This window comes from Panthera onca, chromosome D4 (assembly GCF_046562875.1).
Source record: "Panthera onca isolate mPanOnc1 chromosome D4, mPanOnc1 haplotype 2, whole genome shotgun sequence".
Taxonomy (NCBI): domain Eukaryota; kingdom Metazoa; phylum Chordata; class Mammalia; order Carnivora; family Felidae; genus Panthera; species Panthera onca.
The window spans coordinates 29796445-29812901 of NC_138351.1; the positions used below are offsets into that span (position 1 = coordinate 29796445).

A 16457-nucleotide genomic window follows, 5' to 3' on the forward strand; every position below is an offset into this window, starting at 1 on the left:
CTTTGGGAGGGTCACTGGTTTCACTCCGTGCTCTACGCTCCTTGTCTCCTTGTGGGCACAGTTGGTTCTTGGGGAGCGTGAGGGAGGAGGGTGGGCCGTTGTAAATTCACGCCAAGGACCAAAGTGGGTTACGAGCCCAGAAGTGCGCTGGCCAGTATTTCTTGACACCCTTAAGAGTTGTGTAGAGTTTTTGGGGATGCGAGAATGGAACTCGCAGTTTGCGCCCAAGGTCATTAGGCAAGTAGACCCGGGTTCTGACTCGCCCGCTGAAGGCGCCCCTACTGCCTGCTGTTTGTGTTCGGAGGAAAAGGACGCTCGTGTTTAAAGAGAGGCAAGGCAGTCTTACCGCCTGCACCAGGCGAGAGCCGCAACCCCGCCCCGCCCGGTGCAGCCAGGTGCGGGAGGGTGCCGCGGCCGGGTAGACACCTGCAGGGCTGAGGGGGGGGGGGGGGGGGCGGGGCCGGCGCGGAACCAGGACACCGCCCCCTCCGTGAGAGCCCCGGCAGCCCGCCCACCACCCGCTCTCGGTAGGTTGACCCCCTGCGGCGCATGGGCCCACTCTCGGGCTGCGAGGCCGCGCCGACACTGGCGCGGGAGCGGACTTTATCTGGGCTTGGCGGTTCGTGTCGCGTGAGGGTCCGGGTGGGGGAAGACGAACCGCGGCCGGTGGGGCCCCAGAGCCAACACGACTTGCTTTGGTTGAAACTTTCTTGTATTAGGGGTGCTCCGGGCTTCGGATCCAGGCATTTGGGCACCCCAGAGATTCCCTAAATCCCTTTTCTTCTTCTTCCCTGCGGGGACCGACTGCGCCTTCCTGGTGGACTCTGGGTGCTCGGTTCTCCCGGCGAAAAGGCTTCTGTGCGTATCGTGGAGGCATCCGGCGTGCTCACCCAGGGTCTCGGCTTCGTAACCGGAGAGCGTTATTCGCGCATTGATTCTACGCAACAGCCGTAGGCTCCTAGGAGCTAGGTACTTTAATTTTGTGCCCCCCTCCACCCTTCATAATTTGTTGTCCCCGTGCTTTCTAACTTAGGTCATTCTTTGCTTCAGAGACAAATGTGCTCGGGGACAGATGTCAGTGTAGTCCTACCTGGTTTTAAACTTAGGTGAAGTTGGTTGACAGCGTGGAGCGAGACGTGTAGAATTCGGGCAGCATCGTCCAGCGGGACCTGTGGAATTGATACTGGCGTTTGGGGACTTGCTTTTGAAAACCCTTGGAGAGGTGTCCCCCCCACTCCCACCCCACCCCGCTTTGAAGAGAGGTGGGAGCGCAGGGTGCTGCGCAGGTGGCTTCGCAGTGCTGGCCCTCAGAGGACAGCGCTCTGCTTAGGAAGGGGAGGGGGGAGCAAACGTTTCCTAAATACTGCTTCTTCCCCCCCCCCCCAAATAAATAACAATTTCATGGAGTAGGGCTATTGATTTGGCTTCCAAAGGGGGAAATGGTAATTATAATAATAGCTTGAGCAAATAGTTTTGGAATCAACGAGAAATGAAATCTCTGATGTTGAGAACTCTGCCTTAAGTGGAGATACTTTCAGGACGGTATGTGTATTTTATTTTAACTCTTGCTCTTTACCTTGCAATGTAAAGCAAAATTGCAACTTTGACTAATAGCTTAATCGACAGTAGCTTTTTGCTTTTAAAAATAAATGTTAAAATAAGTTTGTGTCAGCGATGAGGCTGATAGCATGGGTACTTGGCTGTTAGAGGTTTGCTTTTATGAGTCATTTTGGTATATTTTGTAAAAATTTTTTATTCTTTTCTGTCTCTTATTGCAGAATATTTATGTTTATTATTTGAAGGAAGATAACATGGATTTTTCAAACAAACTTTTAAAAAAGTGTTATATTGAATGATTTTTACGTGCTTACACTTTTGAAAAGCATATTAATGTTCTTAACTAATTTAAAGGAGGCTGTCCTGTCTTGTACGCAAAGAGATTGGCTTAGCTAAAGAAGACTTTAAAGCCATTTAAATATTTAGATGTTGGCTCAGTGGGGAATTTTGGAAGGATAAGTTTTGGGGGAAATATTTTTTTTTTCTGAAAGAGGTTTCTCCCTGTGTTGGTTCTCAGTTGCCCACTATGTTTATTTCATCTGCAGAACAAGTGTTGGGAAGTCCTTTCTATGTATTTCCCAAGCACCTGATCTACTTTAAGTGTTTAATTAAGAATATCATCTTATATTCAGGGCTTTATCCTTTTAAACGGGGTAGGCACATTAGCATTTGAAAGTGTTTCCATTTGGTTTTAGTTGTTTCTTTGTTTTAACTTGGAATTAGTTGTTTTCCTTGTTAAAAGAGATTAACTTTTTAAATGATTACTACAATGAAACTAAGTTGTGTTCAGGTATTTGTCTTAATTAACATCTAGAGAGGCAAACAGCTGCTAAACAAAAATCACATTTTGTAACAAACTAAGGCACTAAATTAGTGTTTCATAATGTGAACAGTTAAGATTTCCTTCATTTAAAAATGGAGAAACTTTCAGGCATATCCTGGTAAATGCATGGAGTGGAACTGAAAATTGTACTTATGCCTGAAATTTTGAAAAACTTAAAATCTGTGTTTGGGGGAAAAAAATGTAATGAAAGGGAAAGACTTGAGACATATACCCTATTTTGTGCAACATTTTTGTAGTGGTTGCTTTTATTTCTCCAATAGTTCATTGCCTTTTTTTTTTTTAAATCATTCACGTAAACTTCTAAGTTGTTGAGTAATTCTTCTAAAATGGATGCACATTGCTTTAAAGATCAAATTAGTACTGGAAAGTAAAGTAAGAAAGGCTTTTTTGTTTTTGATGTTTTTTAAAGTCTTTCTAACACATACTTTACGGTTATAATTTTACTCGTCCTGAAAATTCCAGTGTACATTTAAGCTAGCACAAAGAGTTTAATACCCAGAAGAGCTGTGAATGGGCTATTATAATTTTCTAGGGAAAACAGGCCTGATCACATCCCTTCCTGAGAGTTCCTTGGGTTTGGGGCCATGTTATCTTTTTGACTTTATTGTGAAGTATATCTCTCTTTGAGAAATGCCTTATTCCTGATAAATACATTTCCCCCAATCTTTGAAATAGTTACTGTAGTTGATGGTAGTTGCAGTGTTTGATTTTGTTGTTGGAATCTGTTCTGGTGACCTTTATCTACTGGGATTGCTGTAAGATTGGAAAAAAAGACTGGCCTCTTGTGTGCTGTTGAAGTATTCTGGTTGTTTCTGGCGAACATGCCAGTCATTAGGCATTAAAGCTTGTTGCTCTTGCACCCAGGATACAATCCTGTGGTGTTTTCCTCCCTTGGATAGGAAGGTAGCCATTCTGCCAATATTAGTATGAACAGTTAGCAACCTTCACCGGTACTAGTAAAGAATTGTGCAGATTGCTTGCTAGAAAGATGCCCCGTGTACTTTGTTTCCCTTTCATTCATATAATCTATAAACTGTTAGAAAAACAGTCCTTCCACGTCTCTGTACATCTTACATATTTCCAAGTGATCCAAGAACGTTGGTTCTGCAGGAGGGATCAAACTTACAAGTTTAATATTCATTTGTTCGAAACGGGGGTGTTTCTTTTTCTTTTGTTACATGTAGCTGGTATGTGCTGGTGTTTTTCCACAGAAATGCTGGTATCTTTGTGAAAGGGCATGTATACCAGAGGTTAAACTTTTTTTTTTTTTTTTTTTTAAGTACAACGTTCAGAGAGAGAAAGTCTTCACATTCTATAAATTAGGGGAAAAATTGCTACAGCTATGATTGCCTTTGTTCTCAAAGCCACTTGAATTGCAGGCTGTGTTGGGACTGGTTCGTACATTGTTTAACTGCTGAGACTAAGACTTCTAATTAGAGTAATTACCGGGCGGGAGCGGACTGGCGGGGCGGGGCGGGGCGGGGGCCAGGGGTGTGGCCGGGCCGGGGCGCTGCGCGCTGGGAGCCGGGCCGGGACTGGCGGCGCGAGGCGGGGCGGGGCGGGGCAGGGCGGGGCGCGGCGGCCGGCCTCTCCGGGGATTGGCCGCGGAGGCGGAGGCGGCGCGCCGGGCGGCCGCGGGAGATAACAGCCGGCGCCGGGACCCGTCGGCGCGGACTCCAGGCTCCGGCCCACGTCCCGACAGGAGCCTCAGTAAGTAAGACGTTTTCCCCCTGGCAGGTCGGCGGCCCCGCCCGCCGCATCCCGGCCCGTCTGACAGCTGCGGGGGCCCGGGCCGTCAAGTGGTGTTCGTTAGGAGAATTAGAGTGGTTTCTTCCCCTTCTACCAAATCCCTTCTTGCTTGCCTCTTTTTAACCTCAGTCTTTCCACCAGATGAGCTTTAGCGGGAAAGAAAGCCAAGTTTGCTTTACTGTTACTCGTTCTGCTTCATAATCGTGCCCTTATTTGCTGACAGCTAGCAGCCCATTCTGTGGAGTTTGCATTCCCACCACCATGGTGATAGCGTTCCGTGTGAATGGGAGCTCTCCTTTGCCTTCAGAAATGCTATAGGGGGCTTCTGACGGGCTATTTGTTGCCTTTGTTATCCTGCCTTTGTAAGTCGCTGTAAACATTTTAACTTTCAGAGTGTGTTCCATGGCCTCTGCGTCGGTATTGTAATTTTTGGTGTGTTATATTCACCAAGCCTTCAAGGAAAAAAGACCAGGTAAACAAGTGTGTTCGGATGCACACAAGAAAACTCATTTAAAGGACAAATCCATCAGGAAAGGAGTAACAAAAATTACTGCTTCTGGCTGGAGCCTTCTTTAGAAACGTTCTACAGGGTAACTTTAGTCTCTAGAGAACTGTTCTCCTTTTTCTTCTTCTGTCAAGGGTGTGTGCTGATCAAGAAGGGTTCTGGTCTTTGAATTCCTAGCAGGCATTCTTGGATGGAAATGTAGACTTAATGCTGGGCAGCTGACCACAAACAATTTTTTAAAACCTGCATTTTAAATATTGTCTCTAAAGAGAAGTTTGTTTGGGTTGCCCAGGAAGGAGCAACCTGTTTTTTATTTGTGTCTCAACTATTCCTTAACAAAGTTCTGAGATGAGACCCTACGTTGTGACATCAGCGAAGAAATAGTTCTCAACCTGTAAGGTTGCATTTAGTCATTAAAAGTATGTGCATCCGTTTTTCTTTTTTCTTTTTGGGGGAATCTGTGAGGACTGTTTTTTCAAATTAATTTATTTTAAATAAGTCAAGCTTCACTTTGATATAGAATGTGTAGATTATGATTGGTGTGTTGTAACTTTGATATAATGACAGTAGCAAAAATTGTGTTAAAATGTTGAGAGTAAATATTTTTTTAAGTTCTTTTTAGTTTTAATTTTGTAAGAAAAAAATTTTGAAAATCTCTTTTTTTTTTTGGTGAAGATAAATTCCAAGTTAACTTATACAGATAATTTAGGATACTAGGGGGAAGGGAAAGTTTGCTTTTCCAATGGACTATTTTCCACTGAAATTAAATAAACAGAAAACTTAGAAATGTCTTAACATGTTCTGTAACTTCCAAGAGTTGTTCTGTGCTATTAAAATGTATTACTCCAATAAAATAATATTGATATTTTTTTTACATGAGCACATTATACATAAATAAAGGAAAATCTGAAACAATTTTTATGAAATTTCTTTAGGAATCTATTAGGGATAACTCGCACATCCTTGAGATTTTAGATTACCACTAGAAAGCACGTTGTGGGGTTTAATCATGTTCGTGCCAACACGCATTAGAAAGGTCTCTGACCTACCAGGATTTTAGATCCATGGTTAGTATCTGTTTGCATCTTTGAAGACTTACTTCTGTTGGATTGACTTTCCAGTACTTGAATTCAGATGAGAAAATATTTCCATGGCAGGAAACAGGGCCGCATTTCAGATTTCCTGTTCCCATATCAGCTTCAGGGTGCCCCCCGGGGGCGGCGAGCCTCAAGTCCCAGCTGGAGCTCACAGTAGATTTAAGATTATAAGTGTGTGAACTCTCCTAGTGATAAAGTGGGTATTTTGCTCCAAAAGAACATTTTTATTAAGCTTACTATTTTAATCTACTTGTTCAGTTGGGAATAGTTTCTGCTGTGATGAGAAGTACATTAATTTGTGAATTACTTGACCATTTGTACAGAGCATGCAACTTGGTGTGAACAAATCTGGCATCGATGGTGTCCGTGTGGTTTTATTGTTGTTTCCCATTCACTGTTTCACCTTCTTACATGATGTGCAACCACAAGACATCCCCTTCTCTTTATACAGAGCTCTGACCTCTAGGGGTGTTGCTTCCCTCAGGTGTTAATATGGAGGAGGGGGAAAAGAAGTTAAAAATGAAGTAAACATTTCTTGAAAGTACGTGAAACTTGTTCTCTACCTTTCTTTCTCTTGAAGTTCTTAAGTCCATTGTTTTTCAAGAATACGAATTGCTGTAATTGTCAAAGTGACCCTTAACCAGTTCATCGTTTATTCTTCATAAAACTTTTCAGAGTTAGTCGTGGATATAAAATGTCTGGACTTGAATCCAGAAGTATACAGAATTTGAGTGAAATCTGATTCGTGTGCTTTATATAAATTCTGTCAAATAACCCTGAGACATTGGACAGTCCATTGAACTGTACTCTCAACGCATTTTTATTAGGTAAAAATAACTTTTTGTTTTATTGCCCCAGAGTCATTCACACAGTCTGGCTCCCCACCCTTGTCTGCCTCCCACTCCCACAATGCCTCCTTACTTGTGGTTGGCTATACATATATCTAGGGATATGTGTCATGTCAACTTCATGACAGAAACCGCAACACATTGTAGGCATGTGGCTAAATTCATGCTTAGTTTGAATTTGGTAGAAAATATAGAAAGAATATTAGAAAATAAAGTCTACTTAAAATAAAAAATATTTCTGTTGTTTTGACTACATGTCTGGGAAGAAGAAAGGGCAGGAACTAGCAGTAATGGAATGTGAGCATTCTAGACCAGAATAAACACCCAAAGATGAAATTGGTTTATAAATTACGTTCTGCACTTTAAAAACACCAATGTGTGTGTCCCTCTGTGCCTGAGTCGGTTTGTAAGCTGAGGCCAGTGGTTGACTTGGTTTCTCCCTCCTCCTGTTTCTTGTTTTCTTTCTCACCTTAAAGTCTTGTTCATATGTATCATTGTCTCTAAAATGATTTTGTGGCTTACTTTCTTTTTGGCAGGTAATTTTCTAATTTGAATTTTTTTTTTTTTTTTTTTTTAACGTTTATTTATTTTTGAGACAGAGAGAGACAGAGCATGAACAGGGGAGGGGCAGAGAGAGAGGGAGACACAGAATCTGAAACAGGCTCCAGGCTCTGAGCGGTCAGCACAGAGCCCGACGCGGGGCTCGAACTCACGGACTGTGAGATCATGACCTGAGCCGAAGTCGGACGCTTAACCGACGAAGCCACCCAGGCGCCCCGGTAATTTTCTAATTTGAAAAAAAATCTTGAATAGCAAGTTTTAACAAGGAGACTGGAAAGCAAAAGGCAGGTTTCTCTTAGAGATGCTATCAAGTTTTTGCACGTAGAGCAGAACGGGTTATTGCAATTCCTCATACAGCGTAACTTACTTTTTAGCTCTTTAAGAACATTACAGAGCCATCATTTCAGTGAATACAGTCGATTACAGTTGAAGAGGCATTTGTACCGTTTAAGAATCCTCTACTACGTCTATTATTATACAGAATGCTTGAAAAAAACTCTTTAAATTGATGTATTTGAATGTTTGTATTTTTTGGATTTGTTTTCGTTTAGACATGAGAATCACTCCTGGCTAGAATTTTCATTTGTAGCTGTAAGTTTTTTTGTAATAGATTTAAATCACCAAATCGTTGACTGACAACCATTCTTGCCATCATTTTTACTATGTTACTCCACCTACTACATTGTACATTAAGTCCTTTGTTTAAATTTGATAAACATGTGCATGTCAGGCCTGGGGTAGATGGTGCAATAAATGAGCACTGTCGGTTCCAGTCTGAAAGGAGTTGCCTTATTAGACTTTTTACGGAAGTTAAAATATAGTTTTGTTTGAACTCGGCTATTCTTTTATTAAACTTATAAGGATCTTATTTTTGTCCATAAAATACTGAAGAGAATATTTTCAGTAACTTAAGTTTCTCCCCCCCCCCCCTTTGCTAACTACTTGTTTAGAGGAAAAAGTATGTTTTTAGACTGAGTGTTCCTAAGGGTTACATATTTGTACTTATGAACACCTTTTGTGCATGTTACATAGATCGATCACTCTTTACCAGGAACGTAGGGCTACATGAAATATATTCAACCAAATGTTACAAAGAGGCATTAAAGTTGATACAGTTATTATTTACTAAAGTATTTAATTTGTAATAAATGTTCCACAGACTATCTGATTTTGACATTTGAGGGGTAATACAGGAAGTTAGAGAAAGATGGGAAGAAAATTCTCGGTTTGAATGAAATTACTGTTTGCTTTTTTCTCTTGGAAAAAACTGAACGTATTTGATAGTTCATCTGTGTTGTAAATGACAACATAAAAATCTGAGCGTGCAGCTGTTTGATGCAATGCCTTATATACAGAAAGCATTTCAAGGTTGTAGAATTCTAGCCGTTGGCTTGCACAGAACTAACGTCTTATATTTAACGGTGCTAGCATTCATCTTTATATAGTAACGTTGAAATCAGAACTTTTGAGATCTGGGTTATTTTCAAATATTGTCGTTATGACTAAGAGTAGAGGGTTACCAACAGGTTTCTTGTGACACTCGTGCTAGAGATTCTGCCTGTACTGACTGAACCTCTTCACAGAAGCCCCCAGTTTCCAGGTGCAGGCTTTGTTAGAGCACGTGCTTCAATCGTTTATGCAGTTCAGTGCTTAGATTAGATTGCTGTATTGAATTTCTTCATAAAGTAGATCTTCTCTTTATTAAGTAAATTGGGAAATGTTTTTTGACTTAAGAAAAACGGTTCGCTTCAGCGGGAGGCAGAAAAAAGGGAAAAGACCAAGACCAGGCAGTTCACGTACTGTACTTTTGAGTCATGGGTGGGGTCAGTACCTCCAAAAGTGACCCCACAGAGACTAAAACAGACACCATCATTAGCAAATAAATAGTATCTGATATAATTTACTGGCGTAAGTCAGTCTCATGTGTACACGTTATATAAGAGTCACATTTTCATGTGCTAACTTAATGTCACCAGCTTTTATAAAAGTATTATCCAGGCTATATGCTGACATAAAGCCTGTTATTTAAACTACATAAAATGCAATCCTCTCACAGCTTTTATAAACATGTACGTTAATCATTTATGGCATTATATATTTTGGAAAAGAAATCTTTGTAAACACTCAACGTTGAAAATTACCAGAATTTTACCAGAGTGCTTAGGATTTTTTATGTCTGTTTCCCCTACCCAGGAACCTGCCAAATCAGTAACCAAAGGGGCCACAGGGTGACCATTCCTGATCTGAATTTTAGGCTTCTCAAAAAAATCCTCACTCGTGAAGAAGAAACTATAAATTCCTAAGTGATGCAGTCTATTCACTCTGCCATGACAACAGTGGCATGCTCAGTATAGGGCTTCATAAAGCTTTCTAAAGAATTTGGAACACTTGAAAGTATCAGAGAATACTTCTAACTTTTCTTGCATTTGCAGTTTTTTTTTTTTTTTAACAGAAATCTTTTTGTTTCCTTGGAATTAATTGTCTCACTTAAATTAATAATATTGTATTGAATAACTGATGTCTTTGTCTTGAATAAGTGCGTGTGTTTTATGAGCTAGAGTTCCTAACTTGTACATAGTAATAGCTTCTAACTCAAAATTCTAGTTGCATATGATTTTATGACCCCCTAAAGTCCAGCATGCAAATAGCTTTATCATGAGAACTGTCAGCTGGTTTTGTACATCAGATTGTGGCCATGGTATATAACCACATAATGGAGTAGTATGCAGCTGTTAAAAAGAATAAGATGGAACTGTTCCCGTAATGTGGTAAGATGGCAAGAAATGTGTATGAGGGGAGTTACTGTATTTTTGTTTTGTAGTAAATACGCTTTTTTTTTTGGTGTGAAATGAATTATATGAATAGTTGCTTCTGCTTAAATTTTCTTATTAAAATTTGACCACAGACCTACTCCCTAAAGATGTTTGACAATCAAAACTGTGCTATATGAATTTTTATTTATAGATTGCTTTCTTATTTTGAAGGAAATTATTTTTGCTTTTAATTATTTGGTGATTTTCATTTGTTGGTAAATCAAGTTCATGTCCCCAATATTATATGAACTATGACTTCTTTTCTTAAATTTGGCAGTTCTTTAAAATGTATTCAGTTTTTGCTTTAGCATGTAGGGGATGGTTTTTCTTTTGTAGGCTTTGTTTTTAGTTTTTCAGCAGAAATTCAAGCCAATTGTTTTTCCTCTACAGAAGTTACCAGTTTAAACTAGAAATATTTTAATTCTATCATGATACTTTAGTTGATAAAAGCTCTTAGGCAGAGACTTTCCTGTGTAAATGTTATTACATAATTCATTTTTGTCAGCTAACAACGTTTATCATTAAGAAGGTGACAGAGGGGCGCCTGAGTGGCTCAGTCATTTGGGTATCTGCTCTTGATCTCGGCTCAGGTTATGATCTTACAGTTCATGGGATCAAGACCTGTGTCGGGCTCTGCGTTGACAGTATGGAACTTACTTGGAATTCTCTCTGTCTCTCTGCCCCTCCCCTGCTCATGCACGTGCACGCACGTACATGCACTCACACACACGTGTGCGCCCTTTCTCTCTCTCAAATAAATAAACTGGAAAAAAAAAAAAGGTGACAGATGAAGGAAGATTATATACTAATGATGTGAAGACCATAGTCCTGCCCAGTGTCTGGAGTCTATAAGGTCAACTTCACCAAGGTTCTGATACTCTTACGATTTTGTGTGTCTTTTGGGGTTGTAGAGAAGGAGCATTTATGGTTTGAGGATTTTTTTTTTTTTTTTTTTTTTTTTTAGTATATCTTAATTTTACCCATTTCCAAAAATCATCTTACGAAAATTTATACAACTTAGAGATTTTTGTTTATTTTGTTTCATTTGGGGTCAGAGCACTGTCTGAAAGCTGACTTAAGTCTCCATCTTTGTGTCCTGTAGTCAGTCCCTTGTTGCCCTTAGTGAGAAAAGTGCATGAAGGGGCACTGTTGTTCTTGCTCAGGACTGTGGGGACACCTGAGGCTATGTAGTGTGGTGTGAGTTTTCTGGGAAGAATGGAAAGGAATTTGGTGGACTTGTGGAGAAATCTTACAAAAATGACTTTTTATATCTATGAGTTACCTTTTTAATCCAAAGGCCAGAGAACTGCTGTCTCTATTGTGCCCCTATGCCCCAGAGCCTGTGACTTTGAAAGGTCAACAGCTTCAATTCTGGTTGGACCCTGCTTCTGTTGAATTTCAGCCAGCAAGTCTCCAGCATACAGGAGAATTTGAGATTTTTCTCCCTCCCCCATTTCTTCTGTTTTTGTTCAGTGTAAACAGTTCCTGCCGTAGTAACATAGACAAATATAGCAGAGAATGCTTTTCTGGAAGAAGAATGCTCCCTAAGCATTTTTTAACCATTTTTGGGAAGAATTGATCTTTCTGTGTATTTCAGACACACTGAAGGAGGGAGGTTGTTGCTGTAAATTGAAGTGACATCATATGTATTGCCCCCATTGATCCGCTTTTAGTCTCCAGCCAGGATAAAAGGAAATGGCAGCAGGGAGGAAGCATGCTTCATTTAGGCACAGATCCAGAGTGATAATGGGGTAATAATAGAACTCACGCCACTGTCAGTCGGTGGCTGCCTTAGTCCCAGGCTCATTCCCCGCCTGGGAGCCTCTCAGAGACTTCCTTCGTGTGCGGCTGCAGCCTGGCCAGCTGGGCCGGGAGGGGAGGTGCCTTCCTTTTGAAGGGGTGCAGGCGGTGGGACTTGGACGTTGGTGGCACCGGGTTCCTTGTGTCGGTTCCTGCCTCTGGAAGGTCAGTAGTGAGACGCATTGGTGACATTTTCTGATCTAGGAGGCAAGCTGGCCTTTTCTGCATCCTGCTAATGGAAGAAATGGTGGAGGGGCTCAGTTGCGTGGGTGGTCCTCTGGGAGCCAGGAGTGAGTGATGTCCCTGTGACAGCAGTAAGGGGCTTCTGGAAGAGTCAGGGTTTGTTTGCTTTGTGCTGCTTGTAGACTAGGAGGGTGGGTTAGGAAAATTCATATTTTCTTTCCAAGAGCCTATGTGGAAACTCTTTAAAACCATTCCGAGTTGTGTGGCTTGCCTCAGTTCTTAAGTTGACTGGGAAAATACCAGGTAGACTCCTTTTTCTTTGTATGTTTCTGGGTAATTAGCAATTATGGAATCCTTTCTCTTTAAAATAAGAACACAGACTTTTAAATCCTTTACAAATAGCATTTGTGTTGACTGACCCCCCTTTACCGTTTTATTTTTTGTATTTGAGTAAGTTTGACAGTGCTGTGAAGTTCTCTTTCGCACACAAAGTATGCACATGACTCGGGCACCCCATAGTCTTATTTTGTCGGAGTTTCTGTGGCAGATGAATTTTTAAAATACCGAGCCGGTTTCCCTATGGAAAAAATAATTACCCCGTCATGAATTCCTTGTTTGTGCAAAAGGAAAGGACCTTCTATTCTTGTCACTGTTGAACTGTGGGTGTAAGCACCATTAGACCCTCAGAAGTAAAGGCAAGTTCTTTTCAGAATGTTTAGAGCTGCTTTCTCAGGAGATAACGCTCTGAAACACGTACTTTATTTTTCTTAATTACTTCGTAGTGCAACGGAAGCTCTCAGCACTGCTGCGTTAAAGCACGGTTGGCATAGAAATCACGTGAAATCTGATTTGATTTGTACGTGGGTGGAAGTGGAGTGACCCACGCCACGTTTCCCACTGCTCCGTGCCAGCTGCCGGACCGGTGGTGCCCAGCACTGCACTGGCTGGTGTGTGAGCTCTGAACCGCTGTGCAAAACATTTCGCTTTATTACGTAGTGCTTCTTTCTCATTGTAGGGTGGCTTTACGGGGAGTAAATGTTGATTTTACGATGGGAAATGTGCTGTATTAAAGTGAACAACTTACCACATCTTTGCTTTAATATCGTCACTTCAAGGTCTGTAATGTCATGTAAAAAAATTATGTCACGTTTACTTGTGAATGAAAGACCTTTGATCAGTTTTATTGTCTGTGTACTAGAGTAGCATTTGATTACTGATTTTCTCTAGTTTTCCCATTGTTTAGAAACTACAGTTTTCCTGGTGAATTAGAAGAGCTGCAGCTGAAAGCCAGACGGCTACAGGTTGTTTACTAAGAGAGAGTCATCTAGAAGAGTCCATCCCGAAGCGTAGGACTCGCAGATCTCCCTGTGTTAGGAATGGTCTCAAGTCTCTGTGTGGGCCCTCGTTGCCGGCTCTCTCATCAGTAGGGGCCAGGGGCAGGGGGCGCTCCCTGGCGGGGTGTGCAGCTTGCTCTGTGCCTCGCCCCAGTTAGAGGAAATGAAACGTATTAGAGAGCCCTGAAGGTTTCACACACACACACACACACACACACACACACCTCTCCCTAATCCATCTCCAACGTCTGTCTTAAAGCAGGGGGCTTGGCTTTAAGTATTTTTCCATTGAGGAAAATTTGGAGAGGACAAAAGCTTTCACTGATCCTTGTGGTTTTGTTTCTGTGTGGATGTGTGACCTTTCTGCTCAGAAGAAAACTGCAAGAGATATAAAAGTGTGAATCCAGGTATCTTGATAGATTCACGTTAGTAATTCTTCATTTGTAAATTGGAGTTGTGTTTGTTGGTTAAACCCAGTTGGGGGTAAGTTAAGGACCAAGCGACTCGTCTTACTCAAGGGTTTTTTCCTCCCTGCGTCTCTGTACTTTAAACCAAATCCCAGACTTGAGTTGTAACAATAGGCGTCTTTGTACGTGTGTGCACATAATAAGGAGATGCTTTCCTTCTTGCTCTTTCCTTCCCTGTAACTCTGCAAATTGGCAGGGCTAGTTTCTGCTGTATTTAGTTAGCGAACAAGTCCCACACCCCCAGCTGATGAGTAGTGTTCTATGCTGTATCAGGTGGGCCCCTCCCCAGAAGCCCTCTTCCTGTATCCAGAGTGGCCTCGACACGAAGCCATCGCTCCTGGTGTTGGCTAGCTGTGGAAGTGCTGTGGACCAGTTTTGAGAGTGCCTTTTGGGGGGAAGGAGTGTAGGGCTGGATGGGCCCCTCAGTCAGTCTGGGGCTCTCCCCTCCACAGCCCCCACAGAGTCAGATGCTAGGCTAGGTCACCGCCAGGTGGGGGCCACTGGGGCACACTTTGTAAAGGAAAGTAGTGAGGGGGTGGGAACCCTGATGGGGCAGAAAGGCCAGCTCTCTGAAGAGGGTTCAAATGCAGGAGGACAATTGAGGAGTTGACCTAAGGTGCCGTGAGGGGTTGTACTCAAGGCCAGTGCTGAAGGATTAGCCTCTACTAGAGAAGAGCCCTTCTTAGAATGGGAAAGGAAGGATCCAGAGAGGGAGCTGCAGCATGCTGTGGGTGGGAAGGAGGGCTGACAGAGCCTGGGTACATGCAGGGCCTAAGGAGATTGCTCGTGGTGTGAACTGGTGGGTGAGGAGGCTCCCTAGAGGCTGGTGGTCCTGGATTTGGGCTGTTTTAGAAACAAATTTTTTGAAAATATAAAAGTCTCGTGTCTGAAACTATAAAAAATGAAAAACTGGCGTTTTTACTTTTTGTTGTTACGTAGTGATTTGATCCCTTAGCACATCTTAAAGGCACATGACTTAATAATGAAAGAAAATGAAGTGTTAGCTATTCTTTGAGTCTTCCTACAGGACCTCACAGGTCAGTGCTGGTTGTAACCCTCTATTCTTGCTGAAGGCACCTTGTTCTGATCCTGTCAGCCTGAGAGAGGATCCACAGCATGACTCTAAGGTAGATGAAGTGCTGCTATAAAATACAAATGCCAAGGAATCAAGTGATGTGCTTCTGTGTCTATCTGTAGGAAAAGTGGGAGTTTTATTATCACTTAGAAGGGCATAGTGAGAAAATACAAGAAATGCTTTCCTTGTGGAATTGCCTGGTGAATGTTATGCTTGCAGGCTGCTTGATGTTCCTCCCCATACATTTTGGACAAGTGTATGTGGTGTTTGGGAGTGAGGGTAGGGCGGAGTGCCACTTGGAGACAAAAAGGCAGAAAGGTAGCTAGAGAAGCCAATGATTTTTAAATTTTCTTCTAAAGTAACAGAAAGTGGGGATTAACATCCAGGTGGTGGTATGAACATGCTGTTGATCTAGCATTGACTTGCACACCGAGAAGATCGAGTTTGCTGATAGGGATTATCTGGGTGCAAGCAAGGAGGGAGGGCATCTTAATGTGGAGAATAATGGAATTCATAATAGTTTTAAAACCTTGACTTTAGAATGGATATTTTTCAGTTCCTATAAGATGTATCTGAGATTAATTTTTTCCTCCTTTGTTTGAGTGCTGCTCTTTGATAGAGGCTGATCTAGGCATTGCGTGCAGTTCAGTTGTGAATAAAGACATTTTTCCTTGGATTTCACAAATATCGTTTGCTCACAAATTAGTTTTTGTTGCTTTTATGTTGTATAAAAACATTCTTTCCTTGCCTTTAAGTATTAAACACCATTCTTTTGACCCATCCTTATGAAAAACTCAGGAATAAGGGTGACCTTGTGTGTGTATGTGTGTGTGATGATACATACATATGTACATACATACATGTATAAAATCACGTGTACAATCATTTTAAAATTTTGATGGAATAATAAACTTACAACTTTTATAATGGAGGATTGTGAGATACGGTTCTCCATTATGTGCTTTTTATTTCTTGGTGTACATTTGCAATGTTTAGGTGATAACAAAGGAAATCTGAAAGCTGCTTTTTAATATCAAATGGCTTCTTGAATCTTTACCTAGGTTAAATGGCATTTTTTGGCATATGCCAAAAAGAAAGAGGTTTAATAAACCATGATATTGTTTTATTAAGATAAGTACAGTTTTTCTCATTTCAGAGTGTATATGTATATTAAATTGTCATGTTGCACACCTTTAAAAAAAATCACATTGTACAACCTAAAAATAAAAAGATAAACACCAGATCTTTTGATCTGCTCTAAATATAGAACTGACATGAAAAGCCATGGAGAATAGGGCTTAATCAGGCCCCGGAATGTAGTGTCTTTGGGAACACAGTGTAAGCCCTGAGCTTTTACCAAGGTCAAGTTTGTAGTCTTTTCACAAGCTTTTTGGTTTTGCCTTTAGCTCCTTCCAGACCAGCTTGTCTTACTTCTGGAGCATCTCTTGGAGCAGAAGACTTTGAACCCCCGGACTCTTCAAAGCCTTGAAAGGGCATATCGCCTCACCCAGCAGGATGCAGAGGTAACCAGGAGCGCTCTTGGAGCTTAGACGCTGGGCCCTCGCTGTTGGGGAAGACAGGTAGTCCCATCGCCCCCATGCTGCTAAAGCTGCTGTTTCCATCA

The 16457-nt window shown here is 41.7% G+C and overlaps 1 protein-coding gene across 14 annotated transcripts in view; it reads left to right on the forward strand.

Moving 5' to 3' along the window:
- Positions 1–16457, forward strand: part of AOPEP (aminopeptidase O (putative)) — a 342210-nt gene that overhangs the window by 302262 nt on the left and 23491 nt on the right. For 11 of the 14 annotated variants that reach the window (XR_009603091.2, XR_013551794.2, XM_060609897.2 and 8 more), the window contains one exon: positions 16240–16356. The exons of 2 other annotated variants lie outside the window; for them this stretch is intronic. Coding sequence is in view for 9 of the 12 variants with exons in the window: in XM_060609897.2 (XP_060465880.1) it covers positions 16240–16356 (117 nt within the window). In the remaining 3 variants the exon portion in view is untranslated. Of the gene's footprint in view, positions 1–16239; positions 16357–16457 lie in introns of those variants that run through there. One more of the 14 variants, XM_078436883.1, reaches the window with a different exon arrangement.